This window comes from Callithrix jacchus, chromosome 14 (assembly GCF_049354715.1).
Source record: "Callithrix jacchus isolate 240 chromosome 14, calJac240_pri, whole genome shotgun sequence".
NCBI lineage: Eukaryota > Metazoa > Chordata > Mammalia > Primates > Cebidae > Callithrix > Callithrix jacchus.
Genome location: NC_133515.1, coordinates 33,061,371 through 33,078,363, shown reverse-complemented (window position 1 = coordinate 33,078,363; position 16,993 = coordinate 33,061,371). Strand labels below are relative to the sequence as shown.

At 39.3% G+C, this 16,993-nt stretch overlaps 1 protein-coding gene across 9 annotated transcripts in view; it reads left to right on the top strand.

Moving 5' to 3' along the window:
* CTNNA2 (catenin alpha 2) overlaps positions 1–16,993 on the top strand; it is a 1,148,556-nt gene that overhangs the window by 555,623 nt on the left and 575,940 nt on the right. For 4 of the 9 annotated variants that reach the window (XM_054244769.2, XM_054244768.2, XM_054244767.2 and 1 more), the window contains exon 9: positions 2,540–2,665. The exons of the other annotated variants lie outside the window; for them this stretch is intronic. In XM_054244769.2, the coding sequence (XP_054100744.2) occupies positions 2,540–2,665 (126 nt within the window). The remainder of the gene's footprint in view (positions 1–2,539; positions 2,666–16,993) is intronic. 9 annotated transcript variants of the gene reach the window in all.

Sequence of the window (16,993 nt, the reverse complement as noted above, 5' to 3'; positions counted from 1 at the left end):
CGACTAGCCGAGACTTTCGTATAGAGAATGTGACTCATTAGTAGCTTTTTATGGGGGCAGTATATATGATGTTACCATGAAATATTATTCATAATTGCTCTAATAACAAAGGGATTTTGTAAAAAATACCAACTAGCAATGTTTGGGAATCTTATGAGAATATTTAAGATCTCACAGGATTTGTCACTGATAATTATTCCTGTAGTCATGAGAACATCTCCATTCTGAGGTTAAATGGGGTGTTTCGCAGTTGTTGGATAGAACTCTTGCATCATTCACATAATGGTGCATTAATTCTTTTTCTCTGAATTCTGTTGTATTGTGTATGATTTCAAAGGAAAAATAAAGGTTGGAACATGTTTCCTGTGGTTTCTAAACACATGTAGATTTAAGCAAATAATAGCAAGGGAGACTCAGGTAAATCCTGTTCTGCCCAATGGGTCATACTTTAAATATGAAAGCTTTTTGTTTGCCTTTAGAAAAGTGAATAATAATTTTTTGCTGCAGAATGCTATACCAGCACATTTGTCTATAAATTTACATTTTTGGATATTAGCAAAATTGCAAGGGAATAACAGGATAGATCCCAAAATCCATTTGAAAAAGAACAACAGTGAAAAATAAGGTCTAGTTTAGATAATTAAGCAGTGAAGGGAGTTGATAGGAAGAAAACTCTTTTCCCCCACAGAGGCCATTGCTCAGCCCATGCCTTTGTCTCTCTCTGAAGAATTGCCGAGGAAAATGAAAAGACCATGGCTGCATTTCAAGAGAAGTCCAGGCCTGGGTGTGCTGCTCCTCATGAATAAGATGTGCAGAAAAGCACCCTTTCCATGAGAGCGTTGCCATGTCTCCTGTTTCCCCCAGCACAAAGATGGAAACATGCTCTTGTCATTTTCTTTTTGGTTTATTGAAAATTTCTTTTTTTTTTTTTTTTTTTTTTTTGCGGTGCATGTTTCCCCTAAACAAAGCTGTGTTCAACTAATTCCATTTCTTTTTTTTTTTTTTTTTGAGACAGAGTCTCACTCTATTGCCAGGTGCCAGGCTGGAGTGCAGTGGCACGATCCTGGCTCACTGCAACCTCCACTTCCCAGGTTCAAGCAAGTCTCTTACCTCGGCCTCCCGAGAAGCTGGGATCACAGGCATGCACCACCATGCCCAGCTAATTTTTGTATTTTTTAATAGAGACAGGTTTCACCATGGTCTCAATCTCTTGTCCTTGTGATCCGCCCGCCTCGGCCTCCCAAAGTGCTGGGATTACAGGCTTGAGCCACTGTGCCTGACCCAATTCTATTTCTAAGAGAAGTGGGTGTTTTAAGTAGTTGTCCTTGATTTTAAGGACAACACAGATACATCAAGGGTAGAGAAAGGTATTCAATGAGAATGTGACCTTTAACAGCATAGACTTGCAAAGTGACTTTTTTGGGACTTTAAATACGATCTGAAATACTAACATTTTCAAAAAAAAGAATCTTGGTTGAGAGACTTGAGGACATTTATCCCAAACTTACTACCTTGTCTTTGAAACAACAGTAATAAACTAGATAATAGCCACAGCTCCGTACAGTTAGCCATGTGTCCTCATAGATATATATATCCCAATTAATTAATGATGATATGATAGCTTTCTTCATTAGAGCATGAAATTTGCCCAGCCACATGCACATGCACATACACAAAAGTGTGCATGATACAGGTGTTACACATCTTAAATGTCATATAGTTATTAATTCAAGCCATATTGCATTCCTGTGTCAGATAAAGCCACCTGCCTTGCAATCTGTGATTTGTTGCTGTCGATTTATCAATTTAGTAGATATGAGTTCATTTGCCAGTTGAAATCGCAAGTTGCAATGCATGCATTTGAAAACTTTCTATAAAATGAAATTGGTATAAAGAGTGTGTTGGTGAAGTTCTTCTTACTTCAAATAGAGTAAAACTTAACCGCATCTTTTTAAACAGTTTCCTTAAAACTAGGTATATTTAATAACTGAAGTAGTGTAACTGAATTATCATCAGTAGAAGTCTTTGTTGACCTAACTCATCAGGTGGAGAGGATTTGAAAAAGATAGAAGCAGTTTGCATAAAAAAAAAATGAACAGGCTGTTCTGATCATTTGAGACAAGCTTCCTTTCATAAGAATCCACACTCAAGGAAGCAGCATCAGAGGTGTCCTTATAAGTACAGACGGGAGAGAGGATCTATGTAGCTGTGGGGTGTGCACATCTAATAGAGCTGAACTAAATAATGTCAGGTAAATTTTAACTTTATATCTTTTTCTTTTTTTGTCATCATTTCCATTTTTCCCTGCTTCATTTGTTCCTTATGTCTTCGGTGATGCGTGAGGAGTTAGTATTTGAGGATTATGCCTATCAAAGATTTTTTTAAAGTTTTATTTTCATTATTTTCCTTACTTTGACACACATTCACGTTGTTACCATAGACTTCAGCCAAAGATAGGACTTGTCTTTATGGCCTATCTTTATACTCAGAAGCAAATTATTCATCGTTTACACTTAATTTTGTTTTTTTTTCTGTTTAGGCAAGTGTCCATTTGTCCTTACTTCCAGCCAATAAACATTTCCAGGGGATTTTCAAGGTGATTCCTCCAGTTAGAGATGTTCAAAACGTGGTCCCAAGATGGTTGTGTACATGCATGACAATGCAGGTAAATAATGTCAACACAGCTTTATAGTTGAGCAATCCTCAGTAGTTAATAAGTAAGTATCTCTATCCTATGAGATGTGTTATCATTCCTGTTTTACAAATGAGGAAAAACTGAAGAGTCAAGTAATTTTGTTACATGGTGTAAGTAGGACTTAAGGCCATTTGTTCTTTCTCCAGACTAAGTGACATGGACTATGGACTAATGACGCCTTTGATTATCATTGTTATGTCTCTTTTCAAACTGCAATCAGTGCAAAGGTATCACCTGCAGATCTTGTTAAAACGCAGTTTCTGGTTCTGACTCAGGTCTGGGATTCTGCACTTCTAGCGAACTCCTAGCCCTTGTTGCCTGAAATTCCACACTTACAAGCTCCCTGAAATCTGGTCCACTGGACGGACATTGAATAATAAGGCTTTTAGCAATCTTCTGTTCACACAGTGGGGTAGCACAGCACATTCTCCAGAATTTTATTACATTTTCCAATCTTTATTTTTTCAATGTGGTAAGCTGCCTTTTCTTAGTAAATTTGTATATAGATATGAAAGTATTTATCTTCATACATACATTTTAAGTCTTAAGAAATATTTGGAATTATAATCGGTATCAGTAAACAGAAATCAGTTTGTTTACAAGTATCATTTTACAACGTAGCACAACAGGGATACGTTTAGTTAAGTGGGCCATACATTGGGCAAACAGTGCTCTGCAAAGCTTTGCCTCCCATGTGGCTGCAAACCAGAGGCATAAAGAAAGTAAAAAGTGCCTATTCACTCTTCACATTGTATGCCACTGCTCAGTTTATGCAATCAAATGGGAGTTTGATTGGTTCTGAGGGCCCGACCTTGCTGGCTGTGTCCTAAGTGGTTGGGCCTTAAGCTTTAAGCCTCTGGGGAGCCATTCACTTAATTGAAATAAAAACAACTCCAGCAGGGTTTCTGTTAGCATTTGCTTTAGTCACAAATCCGAGAGACCCTAAACCAGGAGGTCAAAACTATTTAGGAGTGATTCTCAGAGCAGCTTAAGCTCAAGGAGCTCCAGGTTATTACAGAGTGAATTGTACATAGAGTGAGAATTCCGGAAACACTGTGACGCCTTAACCCTGCAGCCATGCTGCAATGAACCTGTTGTAAACTAATGCCTTTGGCATTATTTCTTGGCCCAGAGGAACAGGATGGCAAGGTTAATTGCAAAGGTGGAATGCTGGGTGCCAGGCAGGAGTAGGTTGAATATGTAGTTTCTGGAGGACAGCCAAGTCTACAGTCCCACCTCTGCATTCCTTAGGTGTACGAACTAGTGGGCAGGTGTCATTAATATCGTAAGGAGATGTGAGAACCAGAGAATGTACTGCCCTCGGAAAGGAGAAAAAGGAACATTCCAAAAGTGGAGGACCTGAGGCTCTGAGCCCTGGTCTTCTGTTGCCAGGGATGAGGTATAGTGGGAGCACAAGAGCTTACTTGTTGTCTGGCAATAGCAGCTGTTTACTGAAGTACATGAGGTGAGGTAGGTGGGGTACTGTAAATCTCTCCTCAACATGGTGCATCTGAAAAATCTTTATTTTTATTTTCCCATCTTAATAAGGGGAGGATAGTGGAAGGGGTGAGTGGGAAGAATGGTGCTGTTTTTACAATATCTAAAGTTAAATTAGACTGTACTTATATTTTACAATCTAGGACCCTGATTTTAGGTACTTTTGACATTTCTTTTGTTATTGCTGTTTTTAGAGACAAGGTCTCACTCTGTGGTGCAGGCTGGAATGCAGTGGTGGGATCCTAGTTTGAACTGCAACCTCAAACTCTTATACTCAAGGGATCCTTCTTCCTCACCTCCCAGAGAGCTGAGACTACAGGCACACTCCACCATGCTCAGCTCACTTTTTTTCAGTTTTTAACAGATGGGGGCTTACTGTGTTGTCCTGGCTGGCCTTGAGCTTCTAGCCCCAAAGGATCAACCCACCTTTGCCTCCCTATGGGTTGGGATTACAGGCACTTTTGACATATCTACTCCATCTCTAACAGCTTAAATTCTATCTGCATGGTAACGACTTTGCTTGTGTTAGGAACATACACATCTCAACTCTTCAGTGTGGAACCTCTTCCCCTCCCCAGTGATCATGACTACAAGTTGAGAATATGTAGCCAGTGGGCCACATCTTGACTAAAACCACATTTTATTGGACCCACAACATTGATTATTATTATATTTCAGTTACTAAAATTTAAAAATTGAGCACGTTCATGTAAAAAATCCAGATTTCCAATGACTCTTAGAGACTGGGAGACTCATCTTTCTAGGGCCGCTATGCTGCGTAGCTTCTTATAGCTGGTCTGCAGAGCTGCCCTCCTCTTTAGGCTGAGAGTGCACTCTATAGTTTGCTAGTCTTAACCACTCATCAGCTTGGTCCTCTGCTCTTATCTGCATTTGAGTTAGTGACCCCTGATGCAGAGTAGCTTGAGACCATGTGAGTGTTCTGACATGCTGTCAGTGCTGCTGACGAAGCTCAAGAGAGCTGAGTGTACTCCAGACGGGCCAAACCCAGTATATATGCAAAACCATGGTTCTGACTTCTGACTTCATCTAAGCCGGAGGGTATAGGTGTAAGTTTAAGTTATCTGGAAGGGTTTAGTACAGAGATTGTATTTAGCTGTGGACGACTGAAAATCTAAAATAATAGTCACTTAAACAACTGGGAAATGCATGTTCAAATGTCATAGAAGTCTGGATGCATGGGTCATCGCTGCCATGAGACCACAACCATCAGAAATCCACTTTTCTGATGAGGATCACACATTTTCAACATGGGGCTTCTGCTCTGAGTTGAGATGACTGCTTAGTCTCTAGCCTTCTCTTGTTGGCAGGAAAGAGAAAAAACATGGGAAAGGCATGTTTTCTCCCTCTAAGGAAACCCTGTACACATTGCATGCATCCCATCTGCCTGTATCTCATTGGCTAGAACTTAGCCACATGGTGATTATGCAGTTGTACCAACCTAATGTTTAGCTGCAAGGAATGCTAGAAAAGAGTCTTTATTCTAGGTGACCTTGTTTCCAACTAAAGATAAGCAAGGAAACAATGAATATTAGGGTGCTACTGGCAGTCTTTGCATGGACCGTGTCTTGTGGTTATAATATTTCCCAGACGTTGGCATGGTGGATATTAGGTAAATATGGTAAGGGTAAGGGAAAGACAGGAATCAAGCCTCAGTTACCCTTACACTCAACTCCTGGTCACCATACAATAAACCATATATACTGTCCTTATTCCTTTAAACAACTGGGAAATGCATGTTCAACTGTCGTAGAAGTCTGGATGCATGGGTCACAGCTGCTATGAGTCCATAACCATTAGAAATCCACATTTCTGATGACGATCACACATCTTCAACATCCATCCATCATTCCTTATTCCTGTACATTTTGCTTTGCTTCATCGCCCAATGCAAGTGTGTTATCTGTAATCAGTGAAGTATTTAAATCCTATGCAAGGTACTAAGAAAGTATCAAGAGACAGGGGCCCCTTCCCACATGGAAAGGCAAGTGTCTCATCAGAGCTCCCACCCCCATGAAGTGCAGTTTCCCAAGCTTACCTGCATGATTGATCCTGGAACTTCACCACCTCTGGCAATATCTCCATTAACCTTCATCATAAACTCAGTTTGGGTGGTATATTAGGAATCACTGCTCTCAGCCTAACACTTTTCAGTGATGTCTCTTCCTGGCCAGTGAGCATAAAATAGGTTCCTCTTGTGGTTAATCGTATGGGAATCTGAATTTACACGTCTTCACTTTCGGAATAGGTGAAATTCACTCATTTTAAAAATTGAATCTTTTTATTTTTTGTCAAATAATTAGTGTAAGGCCTAATTCTGTTCCTTAAAGATTAATCAGTTTACAAAGGTTTACATAAAGCTTTTAAAAAGTAAATCCATAGGAAAAGAAGAAGTATACAAAGTGGTTTTTTAAGGGAGACTGAGACATAACTATAGTTTCAAGATTAGATCTCCCCCCACCACACCCAAGTAGATACTCTCTTCAAACTATTGAAAATATATCTGATTGTTTCCCAGTTGGGACAAGATAATGAAATCACTTGTTGTTGAATAAGAATAGCATATAATTTGTTCTGGACTAACTTTCTCAAATATATCATTCAGATGGAACATGTGTGCTTTTGGTTCTTTAAATAACATATTAGGCCCTAAATGTTAATTTAAAAAGAAAGTCTGGAACCTTCTTGGGAGCAGATATCTAAGAGTGGCCTTGGGTCTAATGATGACGCTTGCACTTTGCAACTGGGCCAGTTCTTCCATCCCTCCTTTTCTCTCTGGCTCCCATTCACAGGCAGTCCTCCGATGCTGTATTAGGAAACACAAGAATTTAAGGGGCACAGGCGGCAGACTATGTTCTGAGCCTGGCCTTTCCTTTGTCCCTTGATCATTTCACCGTTGGCATCTCCCCATGAGCAGGCAAAGGAAAGAACCAAGACTTCAAACTAGACTTGAGCTCCTGAGAAAGCTATGTCTCTAACAAAAACGTTTGGATTTGTGTTGTGTGTTTTGGAGAGGGCCATGATACTTTCATGCAAAAAGTCACAAAGTGGAACGGTCTGAGGATCTTCTTGCTCTCCTAGCAGATACCCCTTTTGCTTTTTAAGAAATAAAAGGAAACAATACCTTTCATACTAAAAATGGGAAGGAAAAAAACAACCTGCCAAGAAAAAAATATTAAAACTCCATAGTAGCTCCTAGACAGACATTGATTCATGCATGTATTTTAAAAAGATAAAAGAATAAGTATGCTGAGTGGTCTCCAGAAGCAGCTGTTTAATTTTCTCCCTGTTTCCCTGCATCTACAAGTATAACCTTGTATTCAACATCTGCTCTGCAGTTTCTCTTGAGAGCTGTAATTCAATACTGGGTCTTCTTGTCATTCTATAAAGTGAGTTATTCTGAGGGAAGAATACTGAGGGCACTCCATATAAACTACTGGTCTTGCAATACTTATATACCTTTTTATTTTTAGTTTATAGAGTTTTAAGATCATATGTAGTTTTCATTAATCCCATTTTGCAGAAGAGAAAAGCGAGGAGTAGAAAGTTTTGTCAACTGGTCACGTGATAGATAAGGACAGGACTCTTCCTTTTTGATCAACGCTTTTTTATTAACATTCTGCTATATTGTTTTGATATTTCCAGTTATTTTCTGAGAGTTTTCCACCAACAGAGAGGTGAGAAGGAGAAATATTTAAAATAATTTTTGTTTTGAAGGAGTCCATAAGCCTGCCAACCCAGCAACATGTGTTACTTACAGGCATAAAAGCAATCCTACCTTGTAACTACATGCTAATGACCACCTAGCGGCTTGGCAAAAGAATTAGGATCTTCGGAGGTGTTTGAGTAGATGTCATTTAAGTGCCACAGAGCCTTAGACTATTACAGCTGGAAGTGAACCAACTCAACTCCTTCGTTGCACAAATGAAACCACAACTATAGAGGTACAATGAATCCCCCCAGGCCCCCAGCTAAGCACTACACAAAGCCCAGTCCAGTTGTGGGGTTCTTCCTCATGCGTCCTCAAGCATTTTCTCCTGCATAAAAAAACACCGATAAATATGCCAACCAGAAAATGTGTGTAAGCCAAGTTTTTTGATCTTCCCACTTTACATGATATCTGCAGAAGATATTTAGTTATCCCTAACTGACATAATTAGGAGCTCCCTAATTGACATAATTCATATCAGTCTTCCTTCTTTTCTTCTACTTTTTGCTCTTATTCCTTAAAATGTATCTAAATTATTGTTAATAAGACATTTTGAAAATATCTGCTGAGAATCACAATGACACTGCATGTGTGTAGTTAGAAGGCAGATGCTTGCATTTAGGGATACATGAGCCCAACACATACACACCTGGGGGCTCATGGGTTTTGACCCACACCATGTTTATGGCATGTAGTTCAGTTGCCCTGGCTGGGGTCTCCTATCACACATTGCAGCAAGACTCTCATGCAGGTCAGACTCAGTGAGCTTACCTGTTTTACCTGGCATGCCAAGTGAAAAAAGTTGCTTAAAACACCCTGGGCCCAGAACAGTGTCTGGCGTTTCTAGTCCAATAGAGTACATATTTGTGAATGAGTAAACGCACATTGAAACTCTGCCTTTGCAAGGACTTTAGTCAACAGCATCTCAGCCTCCTTGAATAAGCCGCTAGTATTTTTCTTCCTTCATAACTGCCAGGTTCACTGGAGTCTCCCAGATTCTTCAGGCATGTCAAGGAATATTTTAGTCGCTTGGATACCAGCGCACCGTTAGGATATGGGTCCAGATCACTGATTCCATAATGATTTTGAGAGATTCTGAGCCATTTCTCCCAATCAGCATGTGAGCCTATCACTAAATAAACTTCCTGGAGTCAAGACGGTGGTGGCACCCACGCGCCTTGCTTGTCTTCTTGTCACCATGGCAACACACTTGCTCGCTTGCCCGCCCCACCCTGCTCTCAATCACCACAGAGCCGCTGGCTTAATAAAGCCTGACAAACTTAAACAATGGGGATTTCTGGCTTTAAGGCCAAGATCTTTATTAATTCATAGCAGCCTTAACCATGTGTTGCCACTGAGCTGGCCTTGCTTGGCATTCAGGAACAAATTTTCCACCATGATTGATTCCTACCACCTACTATCAGTTAGTTCAGCAGTTCCCTTTCCAGAAATCAGTCAATCAGTCGATTCATCTATTAGGGGAAAAGATTAAGCTATTTAGAATAAAATTTGCTACTTTGTCTCGCCTGACCTGGATTTCTCAGTCTCGGGGAGTCCAAGAATGAGCAAGGAGTAGTCATGCCAAGGATGCTCAGCTTCCAGTCAGAGCACGATGTATATTTGCTTCTGGCTGGGAGCCTCTTGCCCTTGACTTCACTTCCCATAGGCTCACTGAACTGCTGTACCTCTGCAGAAACCACCCTTGTGAGGCACTTGGATGAAAGCTGAGTCAAGGCCTGGAGGCTCTCTGCTTTGGACTGGGCTCTCACCATAGACTGCTAAAGGCAGACACAGCTGCAGAGTCTCCTGCAAATTGAGGCCGAGGTGGCAGCGGATCTGGTAGCAACTGTGCCATCTCTAGGCTTCCCAGCCCAGAACTGAAAGATAATGCTGTGCCTTGGAGCAGAAGCAGCTACTTTCATTGTCCTTCTGGTGCAAACAGGGCAAAACCATTCAATATCTCCTGTTTCTTACTGGGTAAACCCCAAGCCCCATGACCTGGCTCCCTGACGCCTACCTCCCCCAACATGTCTCATCACTGTTTGATTGTAATCATCTGCCTCAGCTGTGAAAAGTTATGTATTGTTTTCTCTTTTATTATGTCTCCGGACCTTTGTTCTTATAGTCCCATTGACCTGCAGTGCTCTTTCTTCTTTCCTTCCTTTGCATCCTTCAAAGCACATCCTAAATGTCCAACAAGAAGACAGTGGATACATGAATTATGTGATATATATACTGTGGTTTTGCCATGCATTTTTCCCTTTCAGGGCCAAGGCATTCAACCACCAGCTGTCAGGAGTGTTGGCCACTGACTGTTCACAGCTGAGGCCCTCTGCTCTTACAGACTTAGGTTGAAGGAAGCTGCTTTGTTCAAGGTTATAGGAACCCATATCCAATGGCCAGTTCATGCAAGGATACAGAGGCTTGCCTAGCTCCAAAAGGCCACTCGAAAGGGCCTGAACCCTCCATTGCAGCTGCCCCACATTCCAAGCTCTCCCTCAGCCCAGCCCTCTCTGTCTTGCTTCCTTACAGGCAGCAATCGAAGCATCCTCCCCAGCATGTAAACCTCTATTTCAGAGTGTGTTTCCTAGGTAACCTAAAGACAAGGCAAATCTAGGAAGAAATAACATGTAATCATTAAAATTTTTAAATTATGTATTAAGAATATTTAATGACATAGAAAAATGCTGAAGCTAGTGAATACAAAAACAAGAGGCAAAACTTATGCATTATGCTCCTGATTATGTAAGAATATAATGGCAAAAAGAATGAGACAAAATATATATATATATCTTTTCAGGAAGAACTACTAAAATAGAGCATAAATTGTATGTATCTTTGGAATTTTGTTTCAGTTTTCTGTTTGTTTTAAACATTCTACAATGAGCAAGTAATCATTATAAGATTTAATTTAGTCATTTAAAAGTAAAAGGACAGGGCCAGACATGGTGACTCACACCTGTAATCCCAGCACTTTGGGAGGCTAAGGCCGGCAGATCACGAGGTCAGGAGATGGAGACCATCCTAGCTCACATGGTGAAACTGCCTCTCTAGTAAAAATACAAAAAGAAAAAAAAAAAATTAGTGTGGTGGCACACACCTATAGTCCCAGCTACTCAGGAGGCTGAGGCAGGAGAATCACTTGAACCTGGGAGGTGGAGGTTGCAATGAGTCAAGATCGCACCACTGTACTCCAGCCTGGGCAACAGAGTGAGACTCCATCCTCCATCTCACCAAAACAAACAAACAAACAAACAAAAAAACTAAGCAACAAACCCCCAGAACCCAAAATACATAAAAGTCTGGCTAACTCACCATTAGGGGACAAAGGAAAAGCTTCAGCTTCCATGGTCTTTCTCTGTGCTGTGTTCCACTCATACCTGTCTCTGCTCAAGTCCATCAAGTTGAGTATTTCCTTTTTTGTTCAAACATATGTATGAATCTATCATTTCACTTTACCAAATGTTACTGCAAATATTTAAATTTGTCTCTTCTAATACATTGAGAGTACTATGAGGGTAGAAAACCATGTTTTCCATGTCTTGGACCCTCCATTCTGTAAACACTCAATGTATTTTATGGATGAGTGAATGAGAGAATGCGTGAATGAATGAATGAATCAATAAAGTAACATTTAGAGGCTAAAAGCATAAAGAATTTGATTGGTATGGGGGCAAACTACTGAAAGTAAAGCAAAAAAAAAAAAAATTTAGAAAGAAGCCTTGAAATCCCAAATAATATTTCCTGATTGTTTCAGAATAGAACGCTGTAAAATGAGAAGCTTTCAGCCTGCCTGTATTTCAGTTCTGTGCAGCTTACAAAGGAACTCGGTGGGGGCGGGGAGTGGGGGTGAAGCTGACGTGGCCACATAGCTCTGAGGCTTTCAAGATAAGCATCAGTTTGGGTTCAGAAGAAATGAACAGTGATGAATATTGTCTTAAACTTCACAATGGTCCTTTTAATTCTCGACATTTTCAAAAAGAAAAAAAAAATGCTAGTGTTTCTTTGGAATATTTTCAAATTTCTCCAAGTTTAATTTTCGAAAATTGCATTTGAAACTTTCTTGAAGTAGCTTTATTCTCTGCTCCTTCCATCCTCATCTGTAATTACTAATAAGTATTCTCTTTCTTTCACTAAGGTAAAATTCATCTGTGATATAATTCACCACTTTAACCGTTTTAAAATGTACAACTTAGTGTCGCCTTTTTGCCCTGTGTTTGGCTTCGTGAAATGACAATTTAGCCAGGCTTTGCAGAGGCATTAGCAGGTTCTATTGAGCTGACATTGCAATAATGCTCCTGGGTAATACATTTACATTTTAATAAGAGCATTGATATCTTAACTCAAAGAACTAACTTAATTCTTTTATTCTCCCTGTCATTTAGAGGATATGGGATCAAATTTGTTAGCAATATACATAAGAATCTTTGTAGACTGGCCCTTGCTTTCACTGTTTCCTCTTCCCTGAAGCGCTGTGATCTTAAGGTATGCTCAAATACTCAAACTTCTTCAAACAGGCTACATTCTCTCTTGCCTTTGTGTTTTTTTTTTTTTTTTCTTTTTCTGATTGGAAGCTGCCTACACATCCTTCCATAAAACAAAGTCCAGCCATTGTGATGCCTGTGAAACCTTCTCCTCTTCTCCCTTTTGCTCCCCTCCTGTCCTTTCCTCCCTTCCTTTTTTCTTCTTCCTTTTTCTCTCTCTTTCTCTTATTCCTGGGCAACTTCACACACCACCAGTTTAACGTTTTTTTATTGACTTGTAGCTATCAGTCCCATTGTTTTCTAATAAGATTGTAAATGCTTTGAGCATAAGGACTGTTTCCCTATCTTCACTGTTCAATGGTCTTGAAATGTAATCGATTCTCCAAAATCATTTATGAAATTCAAAAAAGAAGAAGAAGAAGAATCTCACAATGTTTTGAAATCCCTGGCAGACTGGTAAAGGAGAATTTGTTTTTTGTACTGTAGTATCTGTTTAGGCACCCTTCAAGTGAGTGTGTATAGTTAAAACTATCCCTGATTAACAGTATTTGCCTTGAAGGCATCAGAGGAGTAGAAAGCTGGAATGCATAAACCCTTGAAACTTTTCTGATATTCCTTAGAGAAACATGCAAACTATTCATTAGATACGTATCATGACAATGTGTATCTTACAACATTGATAAACCTGAACATTCATTCCAGCCTGTTTTATTCTTGTTTCTCTTGAGCTTCAACACTGAATGTATATTTGTAATACCTGCTGTTTCCATCCCAGGATAATAGACTATTTAGCATTTTATCATTTCCAAAGTATAAGAATTCACACTCTACCCACCCCTAGTTATTTGATATGGATCTTTTCTGATGGCTCCCTAGGGATCATTCCGTAGTCTAGGCTACACTACCGAGGCTGTAGGCTGTCAAACCAGCATATAATCTGAAAATAAAATAAAGAGAAAAATGTTCAGGTTATTGAAAACAAACAGCAATAATAAAAAGTGTGGGACTAGAGGAGGGAAAAAGAGAGAAGAGAGAGCGAGGGAGAAGAAAACAAAACATACAAAATTATAGTTGTTTTAGTACTCAAATCCTTGATGCCCAGTCTTCCAAGCAGCCTTCCTCATTGTAAGCTGACATGCTTACTGAAGCCTTCAGTAGAATGTGAGGGCTGGGTTATCCAATGTTCGTGTGCAGAATAGTCATCTGGTGGCTTCTTCAAAATGATGGATTCTTGGCCATTATGCTGATTTCTGACTTAATTTCTCTGAGGAGTATCTTGGGAATTTGCCTATTTGACAAGGTCCCAGATGATTCTGTCAGAGGTGTGTCTGATCAGTGAACCACACTTTGAGAAACACTACAGGACCATTGTTTAGCCTGACTGCATTAATTAGCACTTTATGCTGAATCAACAGGCATATATTAGCTCATGTTTTATTGTGGGTTGGCAACTGGAGCTGCATTCAGCTGAATGGTATTTCACTAGTGTTGCCTGAGCTTGTTCTTGAAGCTCCAAGTAGCTGGTGGCTCAGCTGGGGCTGGATGGTTAAAGTGGGCCTGGTCTCTTGACTGGTAGGTATCAGGCTGTCAGTCCATGGCACGTCATTTCTCCTCCATGTGGTTTCCGCAGCAGGCTAGCTTTGACTTTGTAGGATGGTCTCAATACTTCCAACAGGAAGAAAAGGCACACCCCAATGTGCAAGAACTTTCCAAGTCTCTGTTTATATTATGTTTTCTAATGTGAAATTGACCAAACAAGTCATGTGGCTAAGTATAGAATTGAGAAGAGAAATGAACTTTACCTCTTGACAGGAAGCATGGTAAAGTCACACTGAGATGAATAGGAGGATTACCAGGGCCGTCTTTGCCAACAGTCTGCCACATCTATTAGATCAGTAAATGATTGTGTCTGGTAATGGTTGAAGAACCAGATTTTATGAAGAATTTATACTTTTAATATATATATTAGTGCAAATGCAAGTTTATCCTCCAAGTGAAAACCCTTTTGCTGACTTGTGACATTTCACTCAGAAAAACATTTTTTTTGAGTAACAAATCAGTGGATTTAGGGCCAGTGTGATGGGAACTGTGCACAATATTGAATAGACCCATGGAAAATTGTGGCCCTATTAATGTCATCTACCTTGAATTACTTGTCAGAAAAAAAAATTAAGTAATATGGCTGTAGGGACCTGGGAGAAACTAGGTAAGGGGGACAGGTGAGGATCTTCTGGTTCATTGCTTTTGGCAGAAGTCGATAATATAGCGGTAAATAGCATAATATCTACCTGTCTAGGTTCTATTCTTGGACGTTTCCATTCTTTAACTGTTTGCCTTCATTACATAAACTACTTCACTTCTCCATACCTCACAGTGTTGTTGTAGATTTAAATAAAATTATGCACTTTGTAAAAGATCACAAAGCATCAGCTATCATCTTTATTATCATCATTCTAGAAAAAAGTATTGCTAGCGCACGATAGCTCTCTTTGCCCACCTTAGGAATGGATAGCTATCTAAAGAATGTACAACCTTGGGGAGTCCTTGCTTGCCTCTTTTCAATTCCTGAAATAATGTAAAGAGTGACCAAAGCTTTTAATTTCATGAGAATAGGAGAGAATGACTTTACCCAAATCTGTTCCTAGTATCTACAGAGACTTGGTGACTAGTATTCCCACTGTAGTTTAAGGGAAAAGCTACTGGGGTAGCCAGTCTTCATGATGGGCATCAATGATTCCTGTCTTATGGTATCCAGACTTTTGTTTAAAATTACCCCCACACTGAGTAGAGCTGACTTGTGTAACCCAAAAGGTTATTACAGAAATGAAGCGTGCAGAAGCATTTTAGTGTGATGCTACTTCATTTGTCTAGTTTTGCTTTTGTTGCCTGTGCTTTTGGCACAGCAAATGAAACAAGCAACACATTGAAGAGACGACCTATGATATGCAAGGAAATATTTTCTTTTTTTCCAAGAGATGGAGTCTTGCTCTGCCCACCAGGCTGCAGTGCAGTGTTACGATCTTGGCTCACTGCAACTTCTGCCTCCCAGGTTCAAGTGATTCTCCTGCCTCAACCTCCTGAATAGCTGGGACTTCAGGTGTATGCCACCACTCCTGGTAACTTTTTTGTATTTTTTGATCTCCTGACCTCGTCATCAGCTCACCTCGGCCTCCCAAAGTGTTGGGATTACAAGTGTGAAACACCACACCCTCACCACGTGAGGACATGTTTTCAAACCTTAACCTCTTATATTTGATAAGAGGTTAATACCTAAAATATATAAGAAATTCAAACAATAGCAAAATGAAATTCAATAGCAAAAAAAAAAAAAACAAAAACAAAAACCCAGTTACAAAGTGGGCAAAGGACTTGAATAGACATTTCTGAAAAGAAAACACATGAATGGCCAACAGTTTATGAAAAAAATGCTCAACATCTTTAATCATCAGCGAAATGCAAATAAAAATTGCTATGAGATGTCACCTCACACTTATTAGAATGGCTGTTAATAAAAAGATGAAAAATAAGTGTTGATGAGAGTATGGAAAAAGACATCCCTTTAACACTGTTAGTTGGAATAAAATTAATACAGTCATTATGCAAAACAGCATGGAGATACCTTAAAAAATCAAAAAACAAACTACTATATGATCCAACAAAGCCACTAGTAGCTATGTTGAAATGAAATGAAATGAAAATGAAAGGAAATGAAATCACTATGTTGAAAAGACATCTGCACTTCCATGGTCATTGCAGCATTTTTCACAATAGCCAAAATATGGAATCAGCCTCAGTGTTCATCAGTGAATGGATGGATAAAGAAAATGTGGTGTATATATATACACACAATAGAACCCATTCAGCATTTGAAAACAAGGAAATTTTTTCATTTGCAAAAACATGGATGAATCTGGAGGAGAGTATGTTAAGTGAAATAAGCCAGGCACAGAAAGACAAATACTATGTGATGTCACTTATATGTGGAATCTAAAAAAAAAACAAATAGGAACACATAGAAGCAGAGAATAGAATGGTGGTTACCGGAAGGAACTAGGGGAGTGGGGATTGGGGAAGTGTTGGTCAAAGGACACAAAATTTCAGTTATATAGGAGGAATAAGTTCAAGTGATTTAGTGTACAACATGGTGACGACAATTAATGAATGTATTCTTGAAAATTGCTAAAAAAGTAGATTTTAAGTGTTCACATCACAAAAAAATGAAAAGTATGTGATATAATGCATATGCAAATTAGCTTGATTTAGCCATTCCACAATGTATACCTATTTCAAAACATCTTGTTGAATGCCATAAACATATATAATTTGGTCAGCTGAAAATAATAACACCAAAAATCATATCTGGAAATTATTCTGGTCTGATTCATTTTATCTTTCTTAAAGTATATATGCAGAATTTCAAATGTGGATTGCCATAATGTTGTTTAAGGAAAATTATTATTTTTTGCTTATTTCCAACACAATTCCTCATGGATTTCTTCCTCACTGTTATATTTATCTACGCAAATAAACATCAAGGTATTCAAAATTTTGCATAAATGTATATAGAAAAGGAGAATAACAGGAAGTGTG